This window comes from Fulmarus glacialis, unplaced genomic scaffold, assembly GCF_000690835.1.
Source record: "Fulmarus glacialis isolate BGI_N327 unplaced genomic scaffold, ASM69083v1 scaffold4571, whole genome shotgun sequence".
Classification (NCBI taxonomy): domain Eukaryota; kingdom Metazoa; phylum Chordata; class Aves; order Procellariiformes; family Procellariidae; genus Fulmarus; species Fulmarus glacialis.
Genome location: NW_009194567.1, coordinates 193,958 through 216,029, shown reverse-complemented (window position 1 = coordinate 216,029; position 22,072 = coordinate 193,958). Strand labels below are relative to the sequence as shown.

General features: G+C 43.8%; 1 protein-coding gene across 1 annotated transcript; it reads left to right on the top strand.

The window, feature by feature from the left end:
• The first annotated feature begins 757 nt into the window (after nt 1-757).
• On the top strand, nt 758-21,727 carry BMP7 (bone morphogenetic protein 7). Its single transcript, XM_009587796.1, has 6 exons — nt 758-994; nt 11,974-12,122; nt 16,932-17,129; nt 18,986-19,062; nt 19,714-19,824; nt 21,145-21,727. The coding sequence occupies exons 1-6, from the start codon at nt 759-761 to the stop codon at nt 21,292-21,294; spliced, it is 921 nt and encodes a 306-aa protein (XP_009586091.1). The 5' UTR covers nt 758; the 3' UTR covers nt 21,295-21,727.
• The last annotated feature ends 345 nt before the right edge of the window (nt 21,728-22,072 follow it).

Here is a 22,072-nt window from a genome sequence, read left to right as displayed (position 1 = left end):
GGACAGTCTCGAAATCTTTGTGTTCTCACAACACTGACCCTCAGCTTCAATATCCACAAGCAGTGTTACACCAGACCATCAGCTGTCCATCAGAATGACAGTGGATCTGTCACTCGGTGGGATAACGCACCGTCCTAACACTGTCTTGGGAGGACTCTGGCACTTCTTGTATTTTAATGGTCATGGCTGGGAGGTGGAAGGAGGTCCTTGCTTTGAACATTTGCTTGACAGCCCTGATTGCTAAAGGTGCTTTAAAATAGAAGCTTCAACCCTTCAAAGCGGGGCTCTGGGTCTGTGATGAATTCAGCTGGCACCGAATGTGGATCACCAGCATGAAAAGCCTCAAGGACTGGAATTTGTGTATGTATGTGTGCGGGTATGCATGTGTGCGTGTGTGTGATTTTCAGAAGCAGAGTCAGGCCAAGAACCAGCACTCCTGAAAAGCCCCATCTGTTTCTTTCAGCTCCTCCCCACAGCAGCTTGGTCGTTATCAGTGGCAAATGTCCAGAGTCACTTGTCAAGCACGAAGCTGCCAAAAATCATTAAAACACAACGGTCACCCACACCCTGTACCAGCCAGCTGTAAAACTGTTTCAAAGAGAGTCTGATAAACACATATATGCTTATAATAGCCCAGATAGAGTCATGTATTTCCTACGTGCTTTAATGAACCGAACAACAGCATGAGATGCTGCAATCAGATATTCTTGCCCTTTTCTGTTGTGGCAACTCGCAAGCTTATTTGATGGCAAGGGGAAATGGAACAAAGCAGGTGGCTAATGGGCTGTTTTTCTGTTTCAGTGGAGCATGACAGAGAGTTTCACCATCAGCGCTGCCACTACCGAGAGTTCAGGTTTGATCTCTCCAGAATCCCAGAGGGGGAAGCGGTGACGGCTGCCGAGTTCAGGATATATAAGGATTACATCCGCGAACGCTTCGATAATGAAACGTTCCAGATTAGTGTCTACCAGGTACTCCAGGAGCACCCTGGAAGGTGAGTGACCCACAGGGAAATCCCGATGAAAGCGCAAGCACAGTATGTTCCTTCGGAGAGTTATATCCAAGGCTTTTAGAAATACTGGTGCCATCAGCAAAACTGTCTGAAGAGCTGGGTTTAGGCATCAGGGTTGTACAGTGAAATCTCAGTCAACGTTAATGCAGAGGGCACGTAGCTGCCGTGTGTGGTCAGCCACCGAAGGCATGGGGAGAAGGTGCCCGTGAGCCTCCAACGCCCCAAGGAGCATCCCCAGCGCTGTCGCTCTTGTCCCTGGGAGCACTCAGTAGCTGAGGAACCAACAAGCCTGGCCGTGTGCTAGTGCAGGAAAAGATCATAAACTCAGAGTATTTCAAGATTTCTTTAAGACCTACCCTCTTCCTCCTGCTGCTTATGGATCCTGAGGTGGCAAAACCACATCCGAATGCTTCCTTTCTAATTGTAGCTTAATTACTAGCCTTTATTACCGAAGGCGTTCAAGATCCTTAATTAACAAAGACAGATGACACCATGCTTTTTATATTGACTGATTGTTTTGCGTGTGCAAAACTACAAGATGAGCTATTAAATCCATTCCAAGCAATTATTAATGTATGCCAAGCTCCCTGACAAATCCTCCAGGGAACTTGAATAAGAACATATGTTCAATTTTCTCATCTGTTTTTAGTTCCAATTAATCAGCAATCCCAAACCATTTATCAAAAGCACTTAGTTTCATTTGCACATATTTCTTTTACATAAAAATCCTACCAAAAGTGAGATTGCATTTATTTACATGAAAAGTATTTACAGTCACATGCTAGTCAGAAGTTATTCTTTAGGACTACTAAATATGGGGTAATAATATTACAGCCCTGATTTAGGTTTATGAAAAGAGAAACACTAGGGATTTAAAAAGGGGAAAGTCCAAAAGGGTAAGAAAAAAAAAGTGTAATCAGGACTCTGGCTTTGTATTTTTATAAGAGCTAATAAAAATGCAGAAAAAAAATGAAATATGACAGGAAACCTTATCAACATTTTTAAATGGTGAGAATTTCTCCCGGCTTTGCTGTATGGTAAAAGTATTTAGCCACTGGTGTGTTTTCTTCCACATCTGAAATTCTAATTTTATGGCTTAAAACTCATGGTTCTCCTGGCATTTCTAATGACACAATTATTTGCAGCGTTTGGGGACTATGCTAATATTAATCTATTTTTATCAAACAATGATAATTCAAAATATATATTTTAACCAGGCTTTCATAAAGGAGAAGGCAACAAGCCACAAACGTGCATAGGACCCATTGGATGTCCTGCTTACCGTAAGCATTTAAGTTTATTCCATCTTAGGCCCTTCCAGAGATAGAAGCCTCCCTTTGCTGTATTTCTTGAGTAGGTTATTTAGGTACAAGCCTGTAGGGATGACTTTTCACTCTGGGGAAGAGCAGGAACGAGAGATGTGTTGGCAGATGAAGAGGCCCTAACCAGTGTGCCAGGGCATTAGGGGATTGCCAGAAACCTGTTCTTGGAATAAATGTCCTTCCTCGTCAGATGCCAGGGAAGTTCTCCTTCAGATCCTGATGAGCAAGGTAGGTACCCACTAGGAATCTTACTGACAGAGTTAGGATGACACTTACTACCTTAATTTTACAATGATTCATCCACAGGTTTGTTAAAACTATGTTTAGAGAGGGCTGCAAGGTACCCACTGGGGATAGTTATGTGTGGAGCAGCAAGTGTTTCTGCAAACTGTCTCCTTCACAAACTCTTATTCCTAAAGGAAAAAATGTATGCAAAGGGCAGGCATATACATGAACTGGCTGGAAGAGGTGAGGAATCTTGCTAATTATACAGATGTTCCAGCTACAAGACTAGATGCAATTTCACTGCATCATATTCACCACAGGAACACTATTTTTAACGAGTGTTCGTGCGTATTCATCCTTTGCATACATTTTGGCACAGGCAATGGTGAGTTTTGAACAGTTTGTCCTGAAAAAATATTCCTGTTGGTTTGGATTGACCAAAGGTAAAAATATTGTCACTACCATTTGTAAAAATATTTGCTCTTTTTCTGCATTTTTCCACTGACATTTTCCAACCGGCTCTGTCACAGACCAGTCATCCAAGTCAGTGTGTCATTGGGCAAGTGGAGAAAGAAAACAAACTCTCTCCAACGTTGATCAAAAAACACCCATTCACTTTGATGCTTCCTTGGCTGTTTGTCTCATCCTGAGCTGGAAGTCAGACCCATCTGACGTTGTTAGCAACAAGGGCAAAACAAAGCCAAACCCTCCCCCCCAAGCAGGCAAGAAAACCTTTGCTCGCATTTGGCTTTGTAGATTCCTCTCCCTAGAGCACGGCAGGTACAATGGCCAACGAAAAACCAAATGGTTTTCCCTCTCCCTGTGCTCTTATGATGATACAAGAGCAGTGGGATCTCCCAGGAGGTTGCTGGAATTGCCTTTCGGGATCTGAAACACCGGGTGTTCTCCAGGCCTGTGCCCCGCTCCTGTTTAAGTGCACCAAGGCAGAGCAGCTCGGTGCCGGGCTCCCCAGAGGCAGCTGCAGCATCGTCTCTCCTTCATAACACAGCAACACACAGCAGAGATCAGGGACAGCTTCTAGGGCCACAAAACCAGCACGGGATGCAGCTGGAAAGCGCAAGGTGAGGCTGACTGGAGATTTTTTTCCTTTGAGGGTGAAGAGACCATCAGATACGCTGAAGGCTTGATTTTCAGTTAAACCTCAGATGAGCCTCCAGTTTGGAGGGTGTGATGGTGTGCCCTCAGTTCAAATAAACCATAAGTACGAGCAGTTCAACAATTAATGACTTGCCTTACGAGTTCAGACAGGTTGGCAGGTATCTAACCAGCAACATCTCTTGTCTGCAATTTATTCTCCGTGAAAAATACAGGCATAGGTCTTTCCAGACAAACAGATGCACCCCCAGCAGACTATTTCTGAAACCCTGCCCCTCAATAGTACCAACATTTGAACACAGAGTGGAAGCTCTCCTCCATCTGCCTGCTCAGTCGTGGGCAGATAGATGCCTAACGACCCTGGCAGTAAAAATAAGAGCCCAGCCCCGTGCTTTGTAGCAGACGATATGCCACTCTGGACTTTGACTAACCTGTCAAACTGAAGATATTATTACAGGTGTTTATAGGAAACCAGACTAAATGATCAAATATTCTTTCTGGCCTTTCCAAAACTGTGAATTCATTGCAAGGCAAGCTTTTCAAACTGGCATCATCTCCTTTATAAAAAGGCATGTACAGCATTCTTTAGGCACAAAGCATCAGTTATTCACTTTAAGCAAGCAAGTACATTCATGAACAAAAATGTTCCTAATATCATCAACACTGTGAAAACAGTTGATGTTTTGACTAATATAACATGTCTCAAAGCTTTCATGTGCATAACTTAAAATCCAGTGACTCATGTCCAACTTCTGTTTGGTCTTCAAGGTTCACTCACCCAAAAGCCTGGGAAAGAGTTTTACAAAGCCAGCGACTGGCTTGAGAAGGGTGCTGAGCAGCAGGACATCAAGTCCCTGTTTGTGGTCACAAACCCTGCTAGTGGGAACTAAATGTTGCCGTCAGGGAGCTGCTCAAGCCCCTGCTCCTCCCTCCTCGGTGCAGTGGGAAAGCAAAGCAGATTCCAGTGCTAGGCAGCGCACATCTCAGGGCACAAGGCTTGCTACAAGGTGTTGAAGGTCATTTATCTCATGCACCTACGCAGGGAACATGTCAAAATAAAGCTTATGGGTATGAGCCTGAGAAAAATGAACTTTGATACTTTTACAGTGGAATCATGAAATAGTTTGTGAACTACTTTGCAAAAGAAATATCCATTACCCTCAGAGTCTCCACTATTGTTGTAAGCAATGGCCAAAGCAAGAATTTCAAAGGGACTCAAGTGCTGAAGAGACACACAGGTACGTAGTGGGATTTCTAGCAGCAGCTAAGCAGGTTGGATACCTAACTCCTCTTGCAACTGATAGGAACTTGTGTATTTTCAAAAAGTACCCATGCAGTTCTGGGGCAGATTATCAGTCGGGGCATCATCCTCAATTTATTAACCTGAAGCTGCAGAAAAATGCAGACTGTATAGCTCCCCTCAACATCAGAGCTCGATCCTGCCCATCTGTCTGCACCTTCAGAAGCTAAAATACCTTGTCCCAGAGTTACATCTCCGATTTCATTGGATCCAGCACTTGCACTGTGGAGTAAATCCCAACCCCTTTGAAGTCGATGGGAGTTTTGTTACTGGAGAGAATAAAGCTAGGTACTTGACCAGCCTTTGGTAATTGAAATGTAGTTGCTACATGTTCACTTTGTGGCCATTATGGATTTCACAGGCTTCAAAGGCAGGGAATGAGTCGAATGCTCATGTTACCAGCCCTACAGAAAAATAAGATCTTGCACGATGCATTCCTGGGTTTGACTTGCAGCTGGAACGCTTTAGTTTGTGCTTCAAACTACACCACTTCTGCACCCAGATCAAACCTGAGCCCCTCTCCAGATCCCTTTCTCCCATTCATTGGGGTCTGTTTCCATGTTGTGGGTTGAAACATGTAATTCTAGTAACTAAGAAAGGCTTAGGCCCACCCAACCCGTGAAGCAGATGTGCCTCCAAAAAGGAGCTTTTTTAAGTACCAGTGTGATCGTTCTAGGGATGGTGCAGCAAAGAAGGGTATAGTTTGTTTTAACGTTGTGCCCCAGCACCACGACAGTATCTGCAAGTACTAACAACATCTACAAAGGTACTGACAATAACTTTGGGGGGTTTTTTGTGACGTATCTGCAGGTCAGTTAATAACTATACTCATCTCTTAGCAAGTAGCAAGGGAACTTTAGCATGGAAACCCTGTAGCTCTCCAAGAACAGAGCTGCATCTAGTTATCTCTTTCAGACTATTCCTAAAAGCCACTGCAGCCTGCAAAACCTCTGACAAATCTTGAACTCGCTTAGCAAGGCACAACTCTTCACAGGCACTTGAGTAGCCGCAGGAGGCATTTTGCATACCCCAGTGGGCTCTTGCTCAGCTAAGTGATGCACTAACGAACAGCGATTCAATGCTGAATAGAAACAGCTGTATATAAAGTGTCAGAGATATGTATATAACCTCATTTCTCTCAGCACTGCTTTTACAAGAGGCTTCGTATTTAGGAAACATGTTGCATCTCTCTGTAACAAACTCCCATTGCCACTTTTAATCAGTCTTTGAAACCTAGATCTTACCCTTCTCAAACACTACATAGAAAAGGGAACACAGCTACTAGAAACACACAAAACAGAATTAAGAATCTGCTGCAATTTTAAAGTGAATTTAATTTCTCCCAAGATTCAACAAAATTTACGCAGATTGGTTTCACTACCAGTACAGCCAGTTTTCAGACCAGTCCTTGGAAACCACCTCAGACCAGTCTTTGTATGCCGCCCCCAGCAAACTGTTTTCCTGCTGCAGCCACCCCTTCACCTGGAGCAGACCCCGGGCTGTGTTTGGCTGGCGGCTCCTCCCGGGGGCACGGGGAGGGGTTTCATCAGGGGGGGGGGAGATAGCAGGGAGATCCCAGGCGTGTGGGGAAGGGAAGGTGTGGGAGGAGGGCTGCACCAGGTCTGTGTACAGAGGGTGTTGCAAACGTGCCAGGGAGAGGCCCAGGGAGATCCTGGGGCCCTCTCAAAGTAGGAAAGTCTGAAAAATATTTTCCTAAGCCTGTCTTTAGACAGCTGCAGCCGACTTTAAGCAATGACACCAAGCAAACTGGAATCTGGATACTGCAGTTTTTTTAATCCAACCAGATGTCTTCTAACCCCAGATCTCCTCTCACCCTCTCAGGATGCCCTTTCTGCCTTCTCCTCTCTCCACCTCCTCAAACCTGGACATGAATTGCCCCTATCCCCCCACGCCAGCTCTGTCCTTAGGCTGCCTGTTAGTAAACTTGCTATGTTGCACCATGCCTGTGACCCAAACAGCCCCTCTCAGGTTAGAATACCAGTCGAGAGGATAGGATTACGCTCCTGGCTTAGTGGCTGTGGTTTACATGCTAAGTCAATAAGACATTTAACATATCTGTGTCTCAAGTGTTTCCCACTTTAAAATGGAAGCGGGAGGGTTGACCCATATTTGTAAAGCAATTCGAAGTCTATTGCAAGGTGTCACAGTATGGTTACTGTTTAAAACACTGCTAGATCTGTAATTCCTCAAACTAGCAGGTAGGGATTAGAGTGGTGCAGCTGCCGGGCAGCCTCGGTGTGCTCTTTGGGCTGGCAGGTTACCTGACCGCGGGCAGGGGACTGCAGGACCCGCTGGCAGTGGCCCTGGGCTGGCTGCTGCCAGGACACGGCCAGGTGAGCCAGGGCTCCGAGTCTGCCCCCAACCCAGAGTGCCAGCACGTCACAGAAATCAGCTTGGCTTGCAATGTAATGAAAGTTGCTCAGAGTCACCTTCTCTTCTGCTGCCTGTCCTTCTTCCCGTTTATTTTTATCCCATTTGGAAGTGCTCGTTAGTGTTTACTGCCACTTGTCAACCAGCAGCTTGAAATAACAGAGCTGATGAGGTGGATGGGGAAAGTGGGTGAAGAAAACAGACGTAAAAGCAGGTGCTGTTTGCTAAGAGGGCTACCTAGAGCACTATAGACCTTATAGCATTATAGTTTATAAATGCAGAGTTTCATCTCCTGTTCTCCCTTGCTATTGCAGATTTGCCAACTCTCATATTTTCACTGAGTCTCTCTTGTTAGCCCATGTTCTTTCTCATGCCCCAACTCATCAAGGCAGGTGATTAGGAGAGATGCTGCACTTCTGATTTTTAGATACATTTCTGGTATTTATGGCTACAAATCAAAGTGCATCCTAGAGGCTAAAAAAATACCCCAGCAAAAGGCAAAGAGCCCATACATATTATTTTCATGAAGCTTCTTGGTTGTTAATCCTTTTTCTTATCTTAGAATTACTGCGTTGCAACCTGACAATTCTATTCCTCATTGTTTCCTTTCAGGATACTCTTGCCTTTTCTGTGTTTTGTCTCCCCTTATTTCTCCACTCACCCCCACAAACCTCACTTCTTCCAGTCCTTTTCTCTTCCACTAATCCCCTGTGATTCTCTTCCTTACCCCACTCGTGCCACCCACCCTCCACATCCCTGGTGACACACAGCTTCAGCCCTTCCACCGCCGTAACGCCAGCTGCTTTCCAGACACGATCTCACATGCATCCTCCTCAGCCACCCTCACTTTGCAATACTTGTTATTCACCCTTGAGCCCAGAAAACACCAAGTTCACTAAGGAAATTTCGTAGACCACACAGCAGTTATATGACCTGTACACAACTTTCTGGGAGTGCTAGCGGGAGGTGCCGCTCCTTTCTGGCATCCAGCGCCAGAGACTACCAAAGTAATCAGTAGACAAGAGCCAACCTCCTGTCCTCATCTTAGGCTCCATCGACAGCCCGATGCTTAAGAAAGTTGAGCTGAAAGCCCTGAGTTTTATCATTGCTAAAAGCTTTGACACTCCCGCTGATGTAAGTACTTTGAACGCTGAGCCATTTTGATGTGGTCTCAACAAAACATACTTGTGGTCTGGATCCAGACTTCATCATTTATGTAACTCTAATCTAGACATTAACATTTGCATGTCCCAGCTTAATTTTCTGTAAAATGAGGATCACGTGCCTCTTCCTATCTCTTGGTCTGGTGGAAGGTTCAGTAGTTTCTCACATGCTCTGAAGTTCTGAAATGAAGGGATCGAATGCAGGGCCAAGGAACCAAAGTGCTTTTCTGCCTCCTGGTTGCAGAGCCATTATTCACATTGCTCCAAGAATGCTCTAAATATGCGTACAGTTGGTAGGTAAGGTACCAGAGGGTGAGATGTGCACTAGAAACCTTTTCCCTTTGTACTTAGATCTTTATCTCAAACCTAAAACCCAAACCAGCCACATTAGTTAGACTTAACTAGCACTGTCTCATATAACAACTCATTAGACGGGAGCCCTCAGAGCAAATTTTAGGTCTAAGCAGAATAACATTTCTTTACCATGTTTATTATGTCTTGTCCAACCATGATGTCTAAAGGGCTTGTTGTCTATTAGCTAGTGATTTAATGCTGTTTGCCGTAAGTCTTTGGAGAGCAGGACATTTCACTTAAAGGGAGGTTGTTCTTTTTAAAAGAACAAGAGATTTCTTTTCATCGGAATAGGCGCCACAATCTCAGGAGCCTCGCTTGCAACACCAGTCAGGTTTTGCATCCCATCCCTGGCCACTGCTGGTGGGCCAGAGTGGAAAGTGCTAATCCAGGAGTGCTTGAACTTCTCCAGGGAGCATCTGACATGGGGCCTTTTTGGGTCCAAATGTTCCAAGTGTGTGTGGGAAGGACATTTCCCTTTAGTGCGTCCCTTTGATCTCTCTCACTTCGGGCTTCCCCTCCAGGCCTATTGTTTGCACATTGCTGTAACTACAGGAAAACAAACGCATTATACAATTTCCCAGACTGACTCACCCTGGTACTTGATGCCTCATGTTGTCTGGTTACCCTGATTGCATCATGTCAGCATGGGAAGCTTAAAGGCTGGTTTTTCTGAGTAATACTGCAGTTAAGCAGTAGCTAAAAACAAAAAAAGTTATCATTATTGCTATTATCTTCAACCTGCAAAGTACAAGGGAGAAAAACCAAGCAAGCCAAGGCTCTATTAACTAAACCTTGTGTGAATCATGAGTTCCAGTCAGGGGCCATGCTTAAATGATGCAGTATGTGAATATAAAAACCCTTTACTTCTGGAAACTTGGACTCAGCCATTGGAACGGGCCAATCCGTACTACTCCCTCGTCCTCGGCTCCTCTGGGATGCGTTTTGTTCAGCGTGTTGTAAACAGGGAAGGGCGGGAGGTGTCCACACGGCTGCGTCATGCACAGTGGGAACAGGGCCATTGCTTCTGGGTGGGGATGAAACCCCAGGAAATTTGTCCCCCGGTTAAAGTTCAAGCGTCTTACATTCCTGTAAATAATGTGTATGTGGAGGGAGGGGGTTATCCATACTGTTTATCTTCAGCTGTCCTAGGTGCACCCAGCAGATCCGAGCGAGCTTCAGAGAGCAGCTCCCAACACCTGGGTTGAGGCTCTCCATCGCTGCACCACGGCCCCTTCCTGAGCCACCCGCTATGGCTGCCCAAACATCTCCAAAATGCTCCCCCATAGGGCCCCCTATGTGTTAGCAAGAAAGTGTGGCAGCAAGTTCAATTCTGATGTAGGGCTTCTTCCACAAACCAAAACTTTGTTTAAAAGAAAGCAAAACACTCTCTCCCGTGCCTTCCTCCATGGCAGGGATGTGCTGGGCGAAGGGAGGAATTGCAATTATTACAATCCCACGCCCGCAAAACATCTCCTGCAAGCATCAGAACTTGCCTCCTCTTTCTGAATTGAGCTGACACAGAAAGCCACTGCGTTCCCTCAGGCTGTCACATGCAGCACCAATTGCACCCTCAGCAGCGTTGGCTGTATCTACGTATTCAGCCGTGTCGTATCCAAAGGTTAACAGCATCGTGCATTGGTGAGGAAACGACAGAATCCTCCTTTTATGCACGCTGGGCGATGTGCTCACGTGCTCTGCAGGAACTAATTTCAGAAGTTTAATTTCATGTAAGCCAGCACAGAGCCAGAGGCGGTGACATCCATTAGCTCACGGAGGAAAGCCATCATCTCTTATACGCCCCGGCCCACAAAGGTTGAAAGGAAAGCTAGGTAGTAAAAACATTGCAATAAAACTCCATTTCTGTTTTGAGTCAGCTGTGTGGGACAAAAGCCTCTAATTTCTTGGTATCTCACAGGGAAAAGAATCACTAAAAGCTACGAGACAAAAGCCTCTATGCCGACACCACTTCTCAGACTCATTTTTGATCACTTGATATTTCGTGCAAACAAGAGGCACTGTGTAAACTAAGTTACATTTTTTTTTTGCACTGACAAATCAATAGTGACAAAATTAATAAGGCCTTCTTTGGGCTTTGAGGACATGATTAAAGGATTTTCCAAGGATATTTCTTCATTCAAAAGGATATAATTACACTTAAACAAGTTATCATGTTTGTGCACTGTAAGTACAAAAGCAGCTCTTACGGGACTTGTCTAGACACTTCCACCGTGTTTCTTTGTTCTTCTTGTAAAGTCATTTTTTATAAAGGAACTGCACCACGATCCAATTTTTCCATCCAAGTTTTATCTCTTTCTTAATTTCTGATAAGAGAAGATTCCTTCCTTTACAGAACCTGTGTTTTCTCAAATTTTCATTTTACAGAAATTTGCCAGGAAATGTTTTGTAAATCCAGAATGATTTCACCCTTTTCAAATGCATGAAATCCTCTCTATTGCTGATCTTTCTCATTTTCTGGTATTAGTTCTTCAACCAGAATAACCCAGCAGTGGCCTTTAAAAAATTCAAGCAACGAATTGAAAGAAAATTGCCACCCAAAGTAATGCAGACCTGTGACTGTGCAGAGGGTTATTGCCTCAATCAATTATCTGTAACCTCAGATGAACAAATTTACAAAACCATTACATATGTTAATATATGCACACCAGTGTTCCAGCTGGCTTGCACCAATGCTACAATTATGCATAAAAGTCAGGAAATTATGTGTGGAAAGGATAATGAGCAGCATTGTCTGCCCAATTACCAAGTTTGCATATGCAAACAATAATTTCGCAAATCTGTGCCTGGCAAGCATTTTTTCTGAAGTTGCATCAGCAGCTCCAAGGTTAATTGTAACAGCAAAGTAACCCAAAACCACCTCAACTCTGCTTCAAACCATCCTCCCTGTTTTAAAGAGAAGAAAAGCGCTTCATCTGAAGGTGATCAGACAGGAAAGCACGCCGGCCCGACTCTGGCATAACCTGCCTATCGCTGAAAGGCCGACCAAGTGCATTGCTTAAAGCATGGATGTGAAAGTCTATAGAGACTCTAGTGGGAAGCCTGATAACTGGGAATTACGCTTCTTTTTTTCAGGGATTCAGATTTGTTCCTGCTCGACTCTCGAACAATCTGGGCTGCAGAAGAAGGGTGGCTGGTGTTTGACATTACTGCAACCAGTAATCACTGGGTGGTGAATCCCCAACACAATCTTGGCCTGCAGCTCTCCGTGGAAGGCATCGATGGTGAGTGTCAGACACCAACATCAGTCAGTGAGTCTCCGTTTCAGGTGTACAATGCCCAGCCAGGGGAAGCCTTAAACATTCAGTACTCTTTCCTTTGAATAGGATCTCTTAAGCATGTTTTTCCTGAATTTGCCTAAGATGCAAATAATAATAAAAATATAATCCATAGACATATTTCAGGTTAAGGATGTACTCAAATGCTTTAACAGATTGGTAACTTGTCTGCAGTCATTTCGGTATTAGCTATGTACACATCCCTGTCAAGATACGTATACGCTGCTGGCTGATTTACAGGTAGTGCAACCCAGTCGAGGCAAGAGGAAGAAACTTTGCTATGTGCAAAAAGACACAACTGAGTGAGGTAGAAGGCTGGTGTTAGTTGGCACAAAAGTCCTTTCAGATTCAGAAGACAGCTAGGAACTATTTCAGTTTCCTTTGTGGCAATAGGAGTGACTAGTAGAGTCACGGCTGGTCTGGACTCCAAGGTCTGCAGCATGCTTATGGTACAAACCTGTGAGGTTTGGGAATGGATGGGAGGACCTGGCTCTGAAACATCTCCAGAAATGATGTGTTTAGAATCAGGTGGGGAATTTTCCTAACCAGGTCTTAACTAAAAAGTCATGCTGCTTTGTCTTAAAGTTAAGATTCCTGATGTTCACTTGGAGCCTTGTGCAAGGAAACCAAAGTATCCTGGGGCATTCCAGGACCTGGGACCATCTGGAACCACCTGGCTGCCCCACAGGCGAGGTTAAGCAAAACCCAGCTCAAGACTATTATAAATACTCTGAATGTAGTTGTCTAAGAACATACTTTCGTTCTCCAGATACGCATCTATGATATCACTTGCTATTGGTTTTTATGCAACACTCTGAACGTTTCCAGTAAGTAGTATTTTGCATAAAGACTGTGCAAAGCAGTTTTGAAACAGGCAACCTATGGACAGTAATTTACATGCAAGGGTGATTTTACTCATGTGAGACCTGCACACAGAGAGGTGCACAGGGTTTGTTTTAACCTGCCCTTTCTGAGTGATCAGCGAATGCAGAAACCCAAACACAGATACAAAGCAGGAGCTTCACCATGGAAGTTACTAGTCCCCAATGACAGATGACTTTTGCCATCTTTATACAAAGATTCAAATTCAACCTGATTTACAAGTCAATCTTAACTCTTAAAGCTAAAACTGTAAGGCAAATTAACAGCCAAGACAAGCTTAACCCGTTTTCAAACACTTGTCCTTGTTTTTAGTTTCCTAAAGGAAATACTTGGAAGTACAGAAGTTGTGTCCGCAATCATGGCACATTTGTTCAATTGTGATTCATATATAGGAAAACCATCAAGACCCAGCCCAGAGTCCACAGAAAAATGATAGCTGGAAGTAGGCTTAATATCGCTGAACACTATGGATACTACAGTATCACACACACACTCCTCTACCAATAAAGTCGTCTTATCGCTCTCTCCTCCCCATCCTCACCTAGTGATTTTACAGCAAAAGTCAATTCCTTTTTTCAGCCTTAAGGAGGAAAGCAGCTGATTTATGAATACGTTACAGATTTCAGCAGAGACTTTTCATGATCTTGCATCCAAGGAAATGCTGCAACTTTGCACACACTTACAGTAACTCTGTTGCTGGAGCAATCAGGAGTGGACCCTTAAAAGCATCCAGCCAGATCTGTCACAGGGAGAACTTTCAAAGACAGAAAGTCCCAGGTTCAGTGATAAGTGCATTCTCATCTATTGTTCAACTCAATGAAAATTAGGAATCTGGTTTCTTTTTTACACTCCTGAAAAATCTAGCTGAGCTTGTAAAGGGTTGAAATCATACACAAAGTGACTTGCTGCTTTCTCAAAATAGATTAACAAAATACTTTAATCAGCCTGTCATTAAAGTTAGAAAAGCCAACAGCAGTGTTTAAAAAGTAAATACAGAGATACAGGAGCTGATTGTCTGCTTGTCTTCTGTAACCAAGTCCCCTGGCAGCACACCTTTGCACTTACATTTCTCCACCATACATGTGAATTTTTCTTTCTATTTTGAGTGGCAAGGACAAGTCCTTCCTTGCTCCCCAAGTTTCATTTTGGATTTAGACCAACTGTGTGCACTAACAAGAAAGCTGCTTTTACACCTGGACTTCATATGAAAATCATATGCTGCAAACACAGCAGGATTTTGATGCAACATTATATTCTTGGGCAAGCCCCAAAGCTTTAAGTGAATTAGAAGAAAAAAAAAAAAAAAAATCTTTTCTTTGTATCTGTCATTACATATAGAGAGCTCTAACCATGAAGCCAAAACAGTCTATATAAAAAAAATTCTGACATCACGAGCACTGTCCAGATGAAATTATACAAAAGAAATTAATTAAACTGATCTTTGTATTCCTTTATAATCTTGCCAAATAAGTCTATCAACATGTATAACTAGGATGGAATCAAAGGGTATTTTTTTACTCTTAGAAAATGGGGATCAGCTCAAGCAGCAAGCAAAAGAAATGTTTGAGTGACTCAGTAGCCTTCAGCGAGCTCTTAGCCCAGCACCCAATACGCCTTGCTCAGCAGTAGCACGTGGGAACAGCAGCTGCCCACTTAGGATTACTTAGTTTATTACTTAAGATCCCATTTTTGACAGTATTAAAAAAGCAGCTTCGTAAAAGCAGATAAAGCCGTGCCCTCTGGTTCAAGAGCACAGCTTTAGTTCTCTTGGGAGAAGTTTATCATTGTCTAATGGGGACTACACACACGTCCTTGTGTTTAACCTTGCTTTCTGGATGTATAGCAAAGTTAGAAAGTGGATTTTTCCCATCTTTATTAAAAAGAAATATGCCACTTCGCATACAGAGCATTACATGCCTTTTTTTCCCCTAAGGAAACATTGCCACCATAATGGTCTTGAACATGATATGTTGGTGTTACATGAGGAATTCATTGGTCAAATGCTACTTATTACTGCACTAATGCAAATCCATTAAACATATCTGGGTCCCCTCCCTGCTTACCGCTGACCTACTCTCCAGAGACATGGTAAAGGTAAAATAATTTACACTGGACAAACCACAGCCGTAGATGTACTTGCTCGTTTAAACAGCTTTGGGAAGCAGAAAGGCTTTTTGGAAGAGGCAGGAAAAGCCATAGCAGTATTCAGTGAGCTCTAACTCCTGCAGCTGAGCTTGTTTTCAGGAAATAAGGCTTCGATCTGGCAAAGCCTGAGCACAAGTGGAACTACTTATATATTTAGCATTAGCTACTTGCTTAAGCACTTTGTGGGCTCAGCTTCAAATGTTTAAAATGAAAACTGTTTGGACAAGTTTCCGGAAAGGAGCTTAAGCAGAAGGTGAAGAAGTTGTTGATGTGTGTCCACATATAAATCTACGTACATGAGTTTTTGTATTTACTATTTTTGCCCGAGCTTTCCTGGTGCCCTGCCTGAGATTAGTTTTCCTTTATCTAGTTTGCAAGGCCTGGCCATGCTGGGCAGTCTTCCTGCTGCCCACTAAACACCTCTTAAGCCAGTCCTCTCCGCAAATCCCATGTACTGCAGCTTGGGACTTGCTCGCTGGGCTGCATGCTTTTAGAAAAATAGAGAGAGGACTCCAGCTGAGGCCAGTCCGATTCTTGGCCTTGAGCTTTGACCACAGCCCCTTTTTTCTGGGTCTGTCACATTTACCAATCTTTTGGCCACGTGCAAGAGCTAAGATGGAAACAATCCCATAAACCCAATAATTTATAAGCCTTGGCATTTACTTTACTGATCTTAAAAACAGCAGTTATAGAATATTACCTAGAAATACTTCACGTTACCAGCTTCTTTTCACACAGTAGTCAGAAACTAGTAAGATAAGGCAATTTTTGTCAGTGGACTGTAGAGCCCCTCGCCTGCTCTCCCCGGCCAGGCTGCCTTCCAGGGCTTCTCTAGGAAAGTGTCAGCTGTCCTTTGGCATATTTGCTTTGTTGCTGACAAGGCCCAGCTCTGTCCTTAGCAAAAGGATCACAAAAGCCATTAAGATAACTCTGACTTAGCAGCAGTACTCAGTAGCTTGGAACAGAATAATTCTGGATATCACCCCTGCATTTCACAACAGCGCCCAGACATCCTTTGGAGGCAACAGGGAGAAATGTTAAATTTCCCGCTACCACCCCCTCCTTGCATCCTTTGTAAATAACTGATTTAATTCTATTAGAAAAACACCTAATAATTTTTTTACCAAAAATCAAATTACTTTAAAAGCCCAGGATGAAGGAAGCATGAATAGTAATCAACAGCTTTAGAACAAAGTTATCGGGTACAGTAATGCTGAGATACAGCAATCAGCAAAATGTCTCTAAACATCTGAACTATTTGTTTCTCTCAGCTACAGTATATCTGGAACTCTGTCAACATTTCATACAAGGCATTTTTATTTTAAGTTAATAACCTTCCAGTGGGAATTTAGTGTTCCTATGGGCTGAGTTTTATGGTTCCTTTTATAGGATCACTTCAAATTATAGGTTGGTGAACTTAAAGAAACCCCTCTAAAGAATGCAGGAAAAGTTAATGCTAAGCGGATTTAGGGTAAAATAATTATATGTAGGACTATTTTATGTAACTTTTACATGCAGATATAAAATGAAGTTAGCTGTGCTGAGCTGCTCTTGTCAGAAGCAGCTTTGCCTATTAAGTCCAGGCCCTTGGTGGATCGACACATACAGACATGCCTAGGAATCACCCTCACCAGCCAGACAGCATCTCTCCTCCTTGTTCTCCTTTCTATGTCTACTGAAAATGAAAAGTTACTGCAGGCCCTCTTATCAGTCCATTCTGTTATTAAGGGCAAAGCATCAATCCCAAACTGGCGGGTCTCATTGGAAGGCACGGCCCGCAGAACAAGCAGCCGTTCACAGTAGCCTTCTTCAAAGCCACTGAGGTCCATCTTCGCAGTATTCGCTCCACGGGAGGGAAGCAAAGGAGCCAGAATCGATCAAAAACGCCAAAGAACCAGGAAGCTTTCCGGGTGTCGAACATCGCAGGTACAGCGCGGGTTGCTGGGTCCGTGTTTCTGGCTGTGGGATAATGCTCTGCTGGACTTGACACTGGAACGGTTTCTCCCATACTCAGCCTGTTCGTTGTCTCTTTGGTCTACCACTAGTGTTCTCTTGCTGGTTTGAAACTACTTGGGATGAGGGATTGTTAAAAAAAAATTAGAAGAATAGTGTTTCTTTGAAACAATGTTAAACTGAGGGATTTCTTAATCCAATATAAAAAAAAAAGCCCTCTAACCAGAAAATCTCCTTTTCTCCCACATGAAATAAATTCTTATTTTGAAATGTAAGATAATTACATTAAACCAATGAGCAAGTGATCAAACCAATAATGTATTTCCGTGGATCCGAATCAAAATGCTGTAGATTTTCAGAGTTAGTGATTTTAACTTTAGCCCCCAGAAAGTTTAGTAGTCCCAGACGTTTTTCACAGAAAAGGAAAACCCATTTGTTGCTCAGGATAATGGCAGCTGTTTTGGGGGGAGCTGTGCTTCCTAATACGGAAGAAAACTCCATCAGGCATTTGAAATAGAAACGTGGTTTAATTACGAGATACCTCAGAATAACGGGCCTTTGCTGACCTTCCCAGCAGGAACCGCAGCGCAGGGCCAGCTCCGCTGAGGGCAGTGGCAAATTCCAGCTCTATTTCTGCGAGCGCTTCACTGAATGGAAGGAGAGCTTGCAAGAGGTGGAAGGAAAAGGACAACGTAGGGAACAATATCGTCTTGCGCAACTCACCTTCGCCTTGGGTTGCTTGGGGTTACCTGCAAGGCCATGGGAGAACTCTCTCCCATCAGTCTTGTTGCAGCTTCCCGATATTTAATCGGATCATCCCTGTCCCAGAACTAATGATGTTTTTCTCAGCCCTGGTGATAGGTGTGGCTTCTCTGACCTGCCCACATATATGTATTCCTGTACCTCTCACCGAAAATCCTGGAGTCTCTTAAAATGGTTTTCCATGGCTTATGTTTCCGAGCTCTGGGTTTCTCAGTTCCCCAAGTATGGATGGTCTGCAGTTTAAGTGTGCATTTTTATCATCTATTTGCTATATCAATTCAATTTTTAAAGGATGGGTAAAGGACAAAAGAATTTCTTACTTCTGCAAGTAGGTTAGAAAAGTCCTTTAACCAGTGTCCTGCTTCCAGCTTGGGGACCCCATGTTGAGTTACTTTCCAACAACAAGAGTTGAAAAAATATTTTCCGGTACTTCTACTTGGGTCTCCAGCTCAGGTTATATGTCCAGGATGGACACAACTTTAAAACTGCACTGATAGTCATGGTTGTTCAGATCCACGATTCAGATCCATACTTTATTCTTTGGCTTCAGCACTGTCACCCATTGCGAGAAGTCTGTAATCTGGATCCAGCTGCACTGGACAGAAGAACAGATTTCACATTGCCTTAATGTCATACGTTGCCTTTGTAGGCCTGAAGGTGCAACTATCACCAGTAACGCAGGAGATTCAAAGACCGTTAGAATTTTAGAAAATAGTGCTTCTCCCTATCACTCCTTTCACAGGGTCTCATTTTACTTAGTAGGCAATAATCAGAGATCTGCTTTTTGCTAATACGAGGTCAGAGGAAGCCCAGAAAAAAAAAAAAAAAGGCAAAAAAAGAAGCTATTTTCCCAGGCCTTTTTTGGCTTTGTACAAAAAGCCAGAGGGGCATTTCATATGTATTGAACCCAGCCATTATTTTATGACTAAAACTGAAAACCTTTTGAAAAAAAAAAAGCCACAAGTGCAACAGCTGAGCAGTGATGCCTCACTCCCTGCCGGCACATTGCTGAGGGCAGTGGGTGCTGGGGCAGCCCAGCCTTACAGACCCCCTTTCCCCCCGTGCAGAGAACAGCAGCAGCGACCAGCGACAAGCCTGCAAGAAGCACGAGCTCTACGTCAGCTTCAGGGACCTGGGGTGGCAGGTAAGGGCTGTGCACGACCGGGGTGTGAGCTGGGGTGCCTTTGCACATCACTTACTGAGCTGCGATAGTGAGAATAAGTCATTAACGGTATATTTTTTTCATCCCTGGGGAAAAAAATTGTATATTGCCTTTAGCATGCTTAAGAAGTGCTTCTGCAAAGTTAGGGTATACAAATATTTAGTGAGACTGGCTAGAAACTCAACACACTTAGGTCCTTTTGAGAAACTGTGGCCCACTGAATTTCCTCTGGCAGTCCTGAACGCACATATGGCTCTCCATTTTGATCTATCAATTCTTTTAGACCTGGTTAAAGACATTTTCGTTTCTGAAAGCTTGTACCTGCATTTCAGCGATGGGTGAAGTGATCTTTGTGGACAGCCAGGAGGACACTGCTGAATGGATAAACAACTAAACCCAGCGACATTACGGATATGTTTGCAAAGTGGGATACATCCCTCCAGGAAAAGCAGCTGCTTTAGAGGTGTAGAAGATAGCATTAGAAAGGCCAGAGTACCAGATTTTTATTTTGCAGGCTACTGTAAATTGTATGTAGACGTACGAATTGTTAGATTTATGTGCTGTTCTACTTTTTGTTTCACTGCACCATATTTCTGTCTTTCTCCGTAATCTAACGTTTTCAATTTAATCAAGGACTGGATCATCGCTCCGGAGGGCTATGCTGCATATTACTGTGAAGGAGAATGTGCTTTCCCGTTGAATTCATACATGAATGCAACAAATCATGCCATTGTACAGACACTGGTAGGTGCACTGTAGCTCCTATTACAGAGTTATTTCTGATAGTTGCTACTCAGAAATAAGTTTATACACAAAAAAATCTCTAAGCTAACAAGAGAAGGAAGGTCTGCATTAGCTCGTTAAGATGCCTGCAGCATCTGGCTAAACATGTCTAGCCAAGTGGCCTGAATTAATAGTTGGCTAGGAATTAGCCTGTCTTTGCTGCAAGCATTGACACGCTCTCTCTAGTTTCAAAGGGCCCTGTGATAGACATCTTAATGGTGGTATGGTCCCACTGCACGGGAAGGGAAGAGCAGGATGCGAGACCCACTATCAGCATCTCTTGGAAAAACTCTGTAAGGATCCTCTGTCGGCTGCCGCCAAAACCGGATTTGGGGGCAGATTGAGAAAGGGGTCAGTGAATCTCAAAATTACACAGCCCAGCTGCTCTGTGGGTGTATTTGTGTTATGAAATTGTGCAAAGACGTCCAGATGGGAGCCCCGAGCTGGCGTGTCCTCATGACACAATGCCTGTGCTCAGGGGGACTGTTGGCGGGGGGGCCCCCCAGCCCCAGCTGTGTCACCAAAGCCAACGCACCACAGCTCTTGGCACGGACCAGAAGGCACGCTGGTCCCCAGTACCCCGGCTGTGCAGCACCCCAGCTGACCTGCCTGGATGCGGTCCCCTACCCAGCTCAGGTCCAGCTTAACAGCCCAGGCCCCTTGCACACATCAGCAGGGCACGAGGAGGCTTATTCCACCTTCTCATCTACATCCCATGTCCTGTGCACATCCAAGAACAACATTGCAAAAAGTATTAGGGAAACTAGAAGCGTCCACGTTTCCAAGGGAAGAAATCTCTGCATGTTTTTCTCCTGGTAGATGGCTTTTTATTTGCTTTTTCCCTCCTCTCCGCGGAGGTCCCGCAGCAGGGAGCGCAGGGGACCCGGAGCCCTTGGCCCCAGCTGGGTCTCAGTGCTGGCAGCCGCAGGGACAGGGGCTCCCGCCCCAGGCTGATGGGATTTCTCACAAAACCTCACCGGCGCGTCCCACAGAGTTTATCATAACTGGTACACTTCTGCAGAATGCTGACTGCTCTGACAAATGGGAATTTTCTAATGAAAACCTGCCTCACTGAAAGATTTCCAACTAGATCTGACTTGGGTGCGTGCATCAGCCTCGTAACATGCAGGGGACATCTCAAGATGTTTGTACACAAAGCCAGGTGTTTGAAACATGTCTGAGTGAGTGTATGGGACAGACAGAAGGTTGCCTGGGAAAGAAAAATATGGGGGAGGAGAGGGGAAAAGTAAATCTTAACATGCCTCTCCTTTCATTCCCCAGGTTCACTTTATAAACCCAGAGACTGTGCCGAAACCCTGCTGTGCTCCTACACAACTCAATGCCATCTCAGTGCTCTATTTTGATGACAGCTCCAATGTTATCTTAAAAAAATACAGGAACATGGTGGTACGAGCATGTGGCTGTCATTAGATTTGTAGGAAAAGAAAAAAAAAGTTATTTGTAAAGAGTGGTTTTGTACGGCTGTGTGGGGGAGGGGAAAAGGTTAGCACTCCAGCAATGGGTTGAAAAAAATCCCGAACAGTTTTTAGGACCAGGCTTCTGAAAGTTCAGACAATGGAACAGTTTCTGGATCTAAGTGGCATTTGAACACATTTTGTTTTAGTTTATTACAGACAATGAGCTTGTAAACTGAAACAAGCCAGAGAAACCATTTAAAACCAAATCTGCCTGCAAAATTGGCTCCTACAATACATATTTTTGCAAATGAGTCTTTCTGAAGGTTGCAAACTCAGTGTTGACTGTCAGTTAAAAAATAATAATCTATCCAAGGTGCGAATATGCTGTGACTAATAAGCATGTGTAGTTCCTGTAACACAGTTTGCAATAAAATAAGTGAACAAAATATACCTGGAGTGAACAGGTATTTTGTTAGAGAATTATTGCTTCCATCCCTCTGTTTGCTTCAATTTCATAAGCAAAGACGAAGATTAATTACATGCAACTTGCAGTTTTAAACTATAGTAGCAAAAGCTGTATCTGGATTGACGCAAATTCAAAGGACAGATCAGTCTAAGAAAAAAAAAAATTTCCAATTGGCAAGCAAAAGAACTGAAGAAAATAATTCCAAAGAGCAAGACTTTTTGGGTATACTTTTTTCTGTCAATAGGGAAGGAAATTTCCTCTAGCAACCAGAAAGAATTTGAATTTGCTATGAACTTGAAACAGGAAAGCAGCAAAATGTTAAGAA

Excerpts from the sequence above, each read along its gene's own strand:
- BMP7 (XM_009587796.1), top strand. The coding sequence starts at position 759 with ATGGAACAAAGCAGGTGGCTAATGGGCTGTTTTTCTGTTTCAGTGGAG. Across the intron at positions 995-11,973 it reads CTCCAGGAGCACCCTGGAAG|GGATTCAGATTTGTTCCTGC; the intron begins GTGAGTGACCCA and ends TCTTTTTTTCAG. Across the intron at positions 19,063-19,713 it reads TCAGGGACCTGGGGTGGCAG|GACTGGATCATCGCTCCGGA; the intron begins GTAAGGGCTGTG and ends AATTTAATCAAG.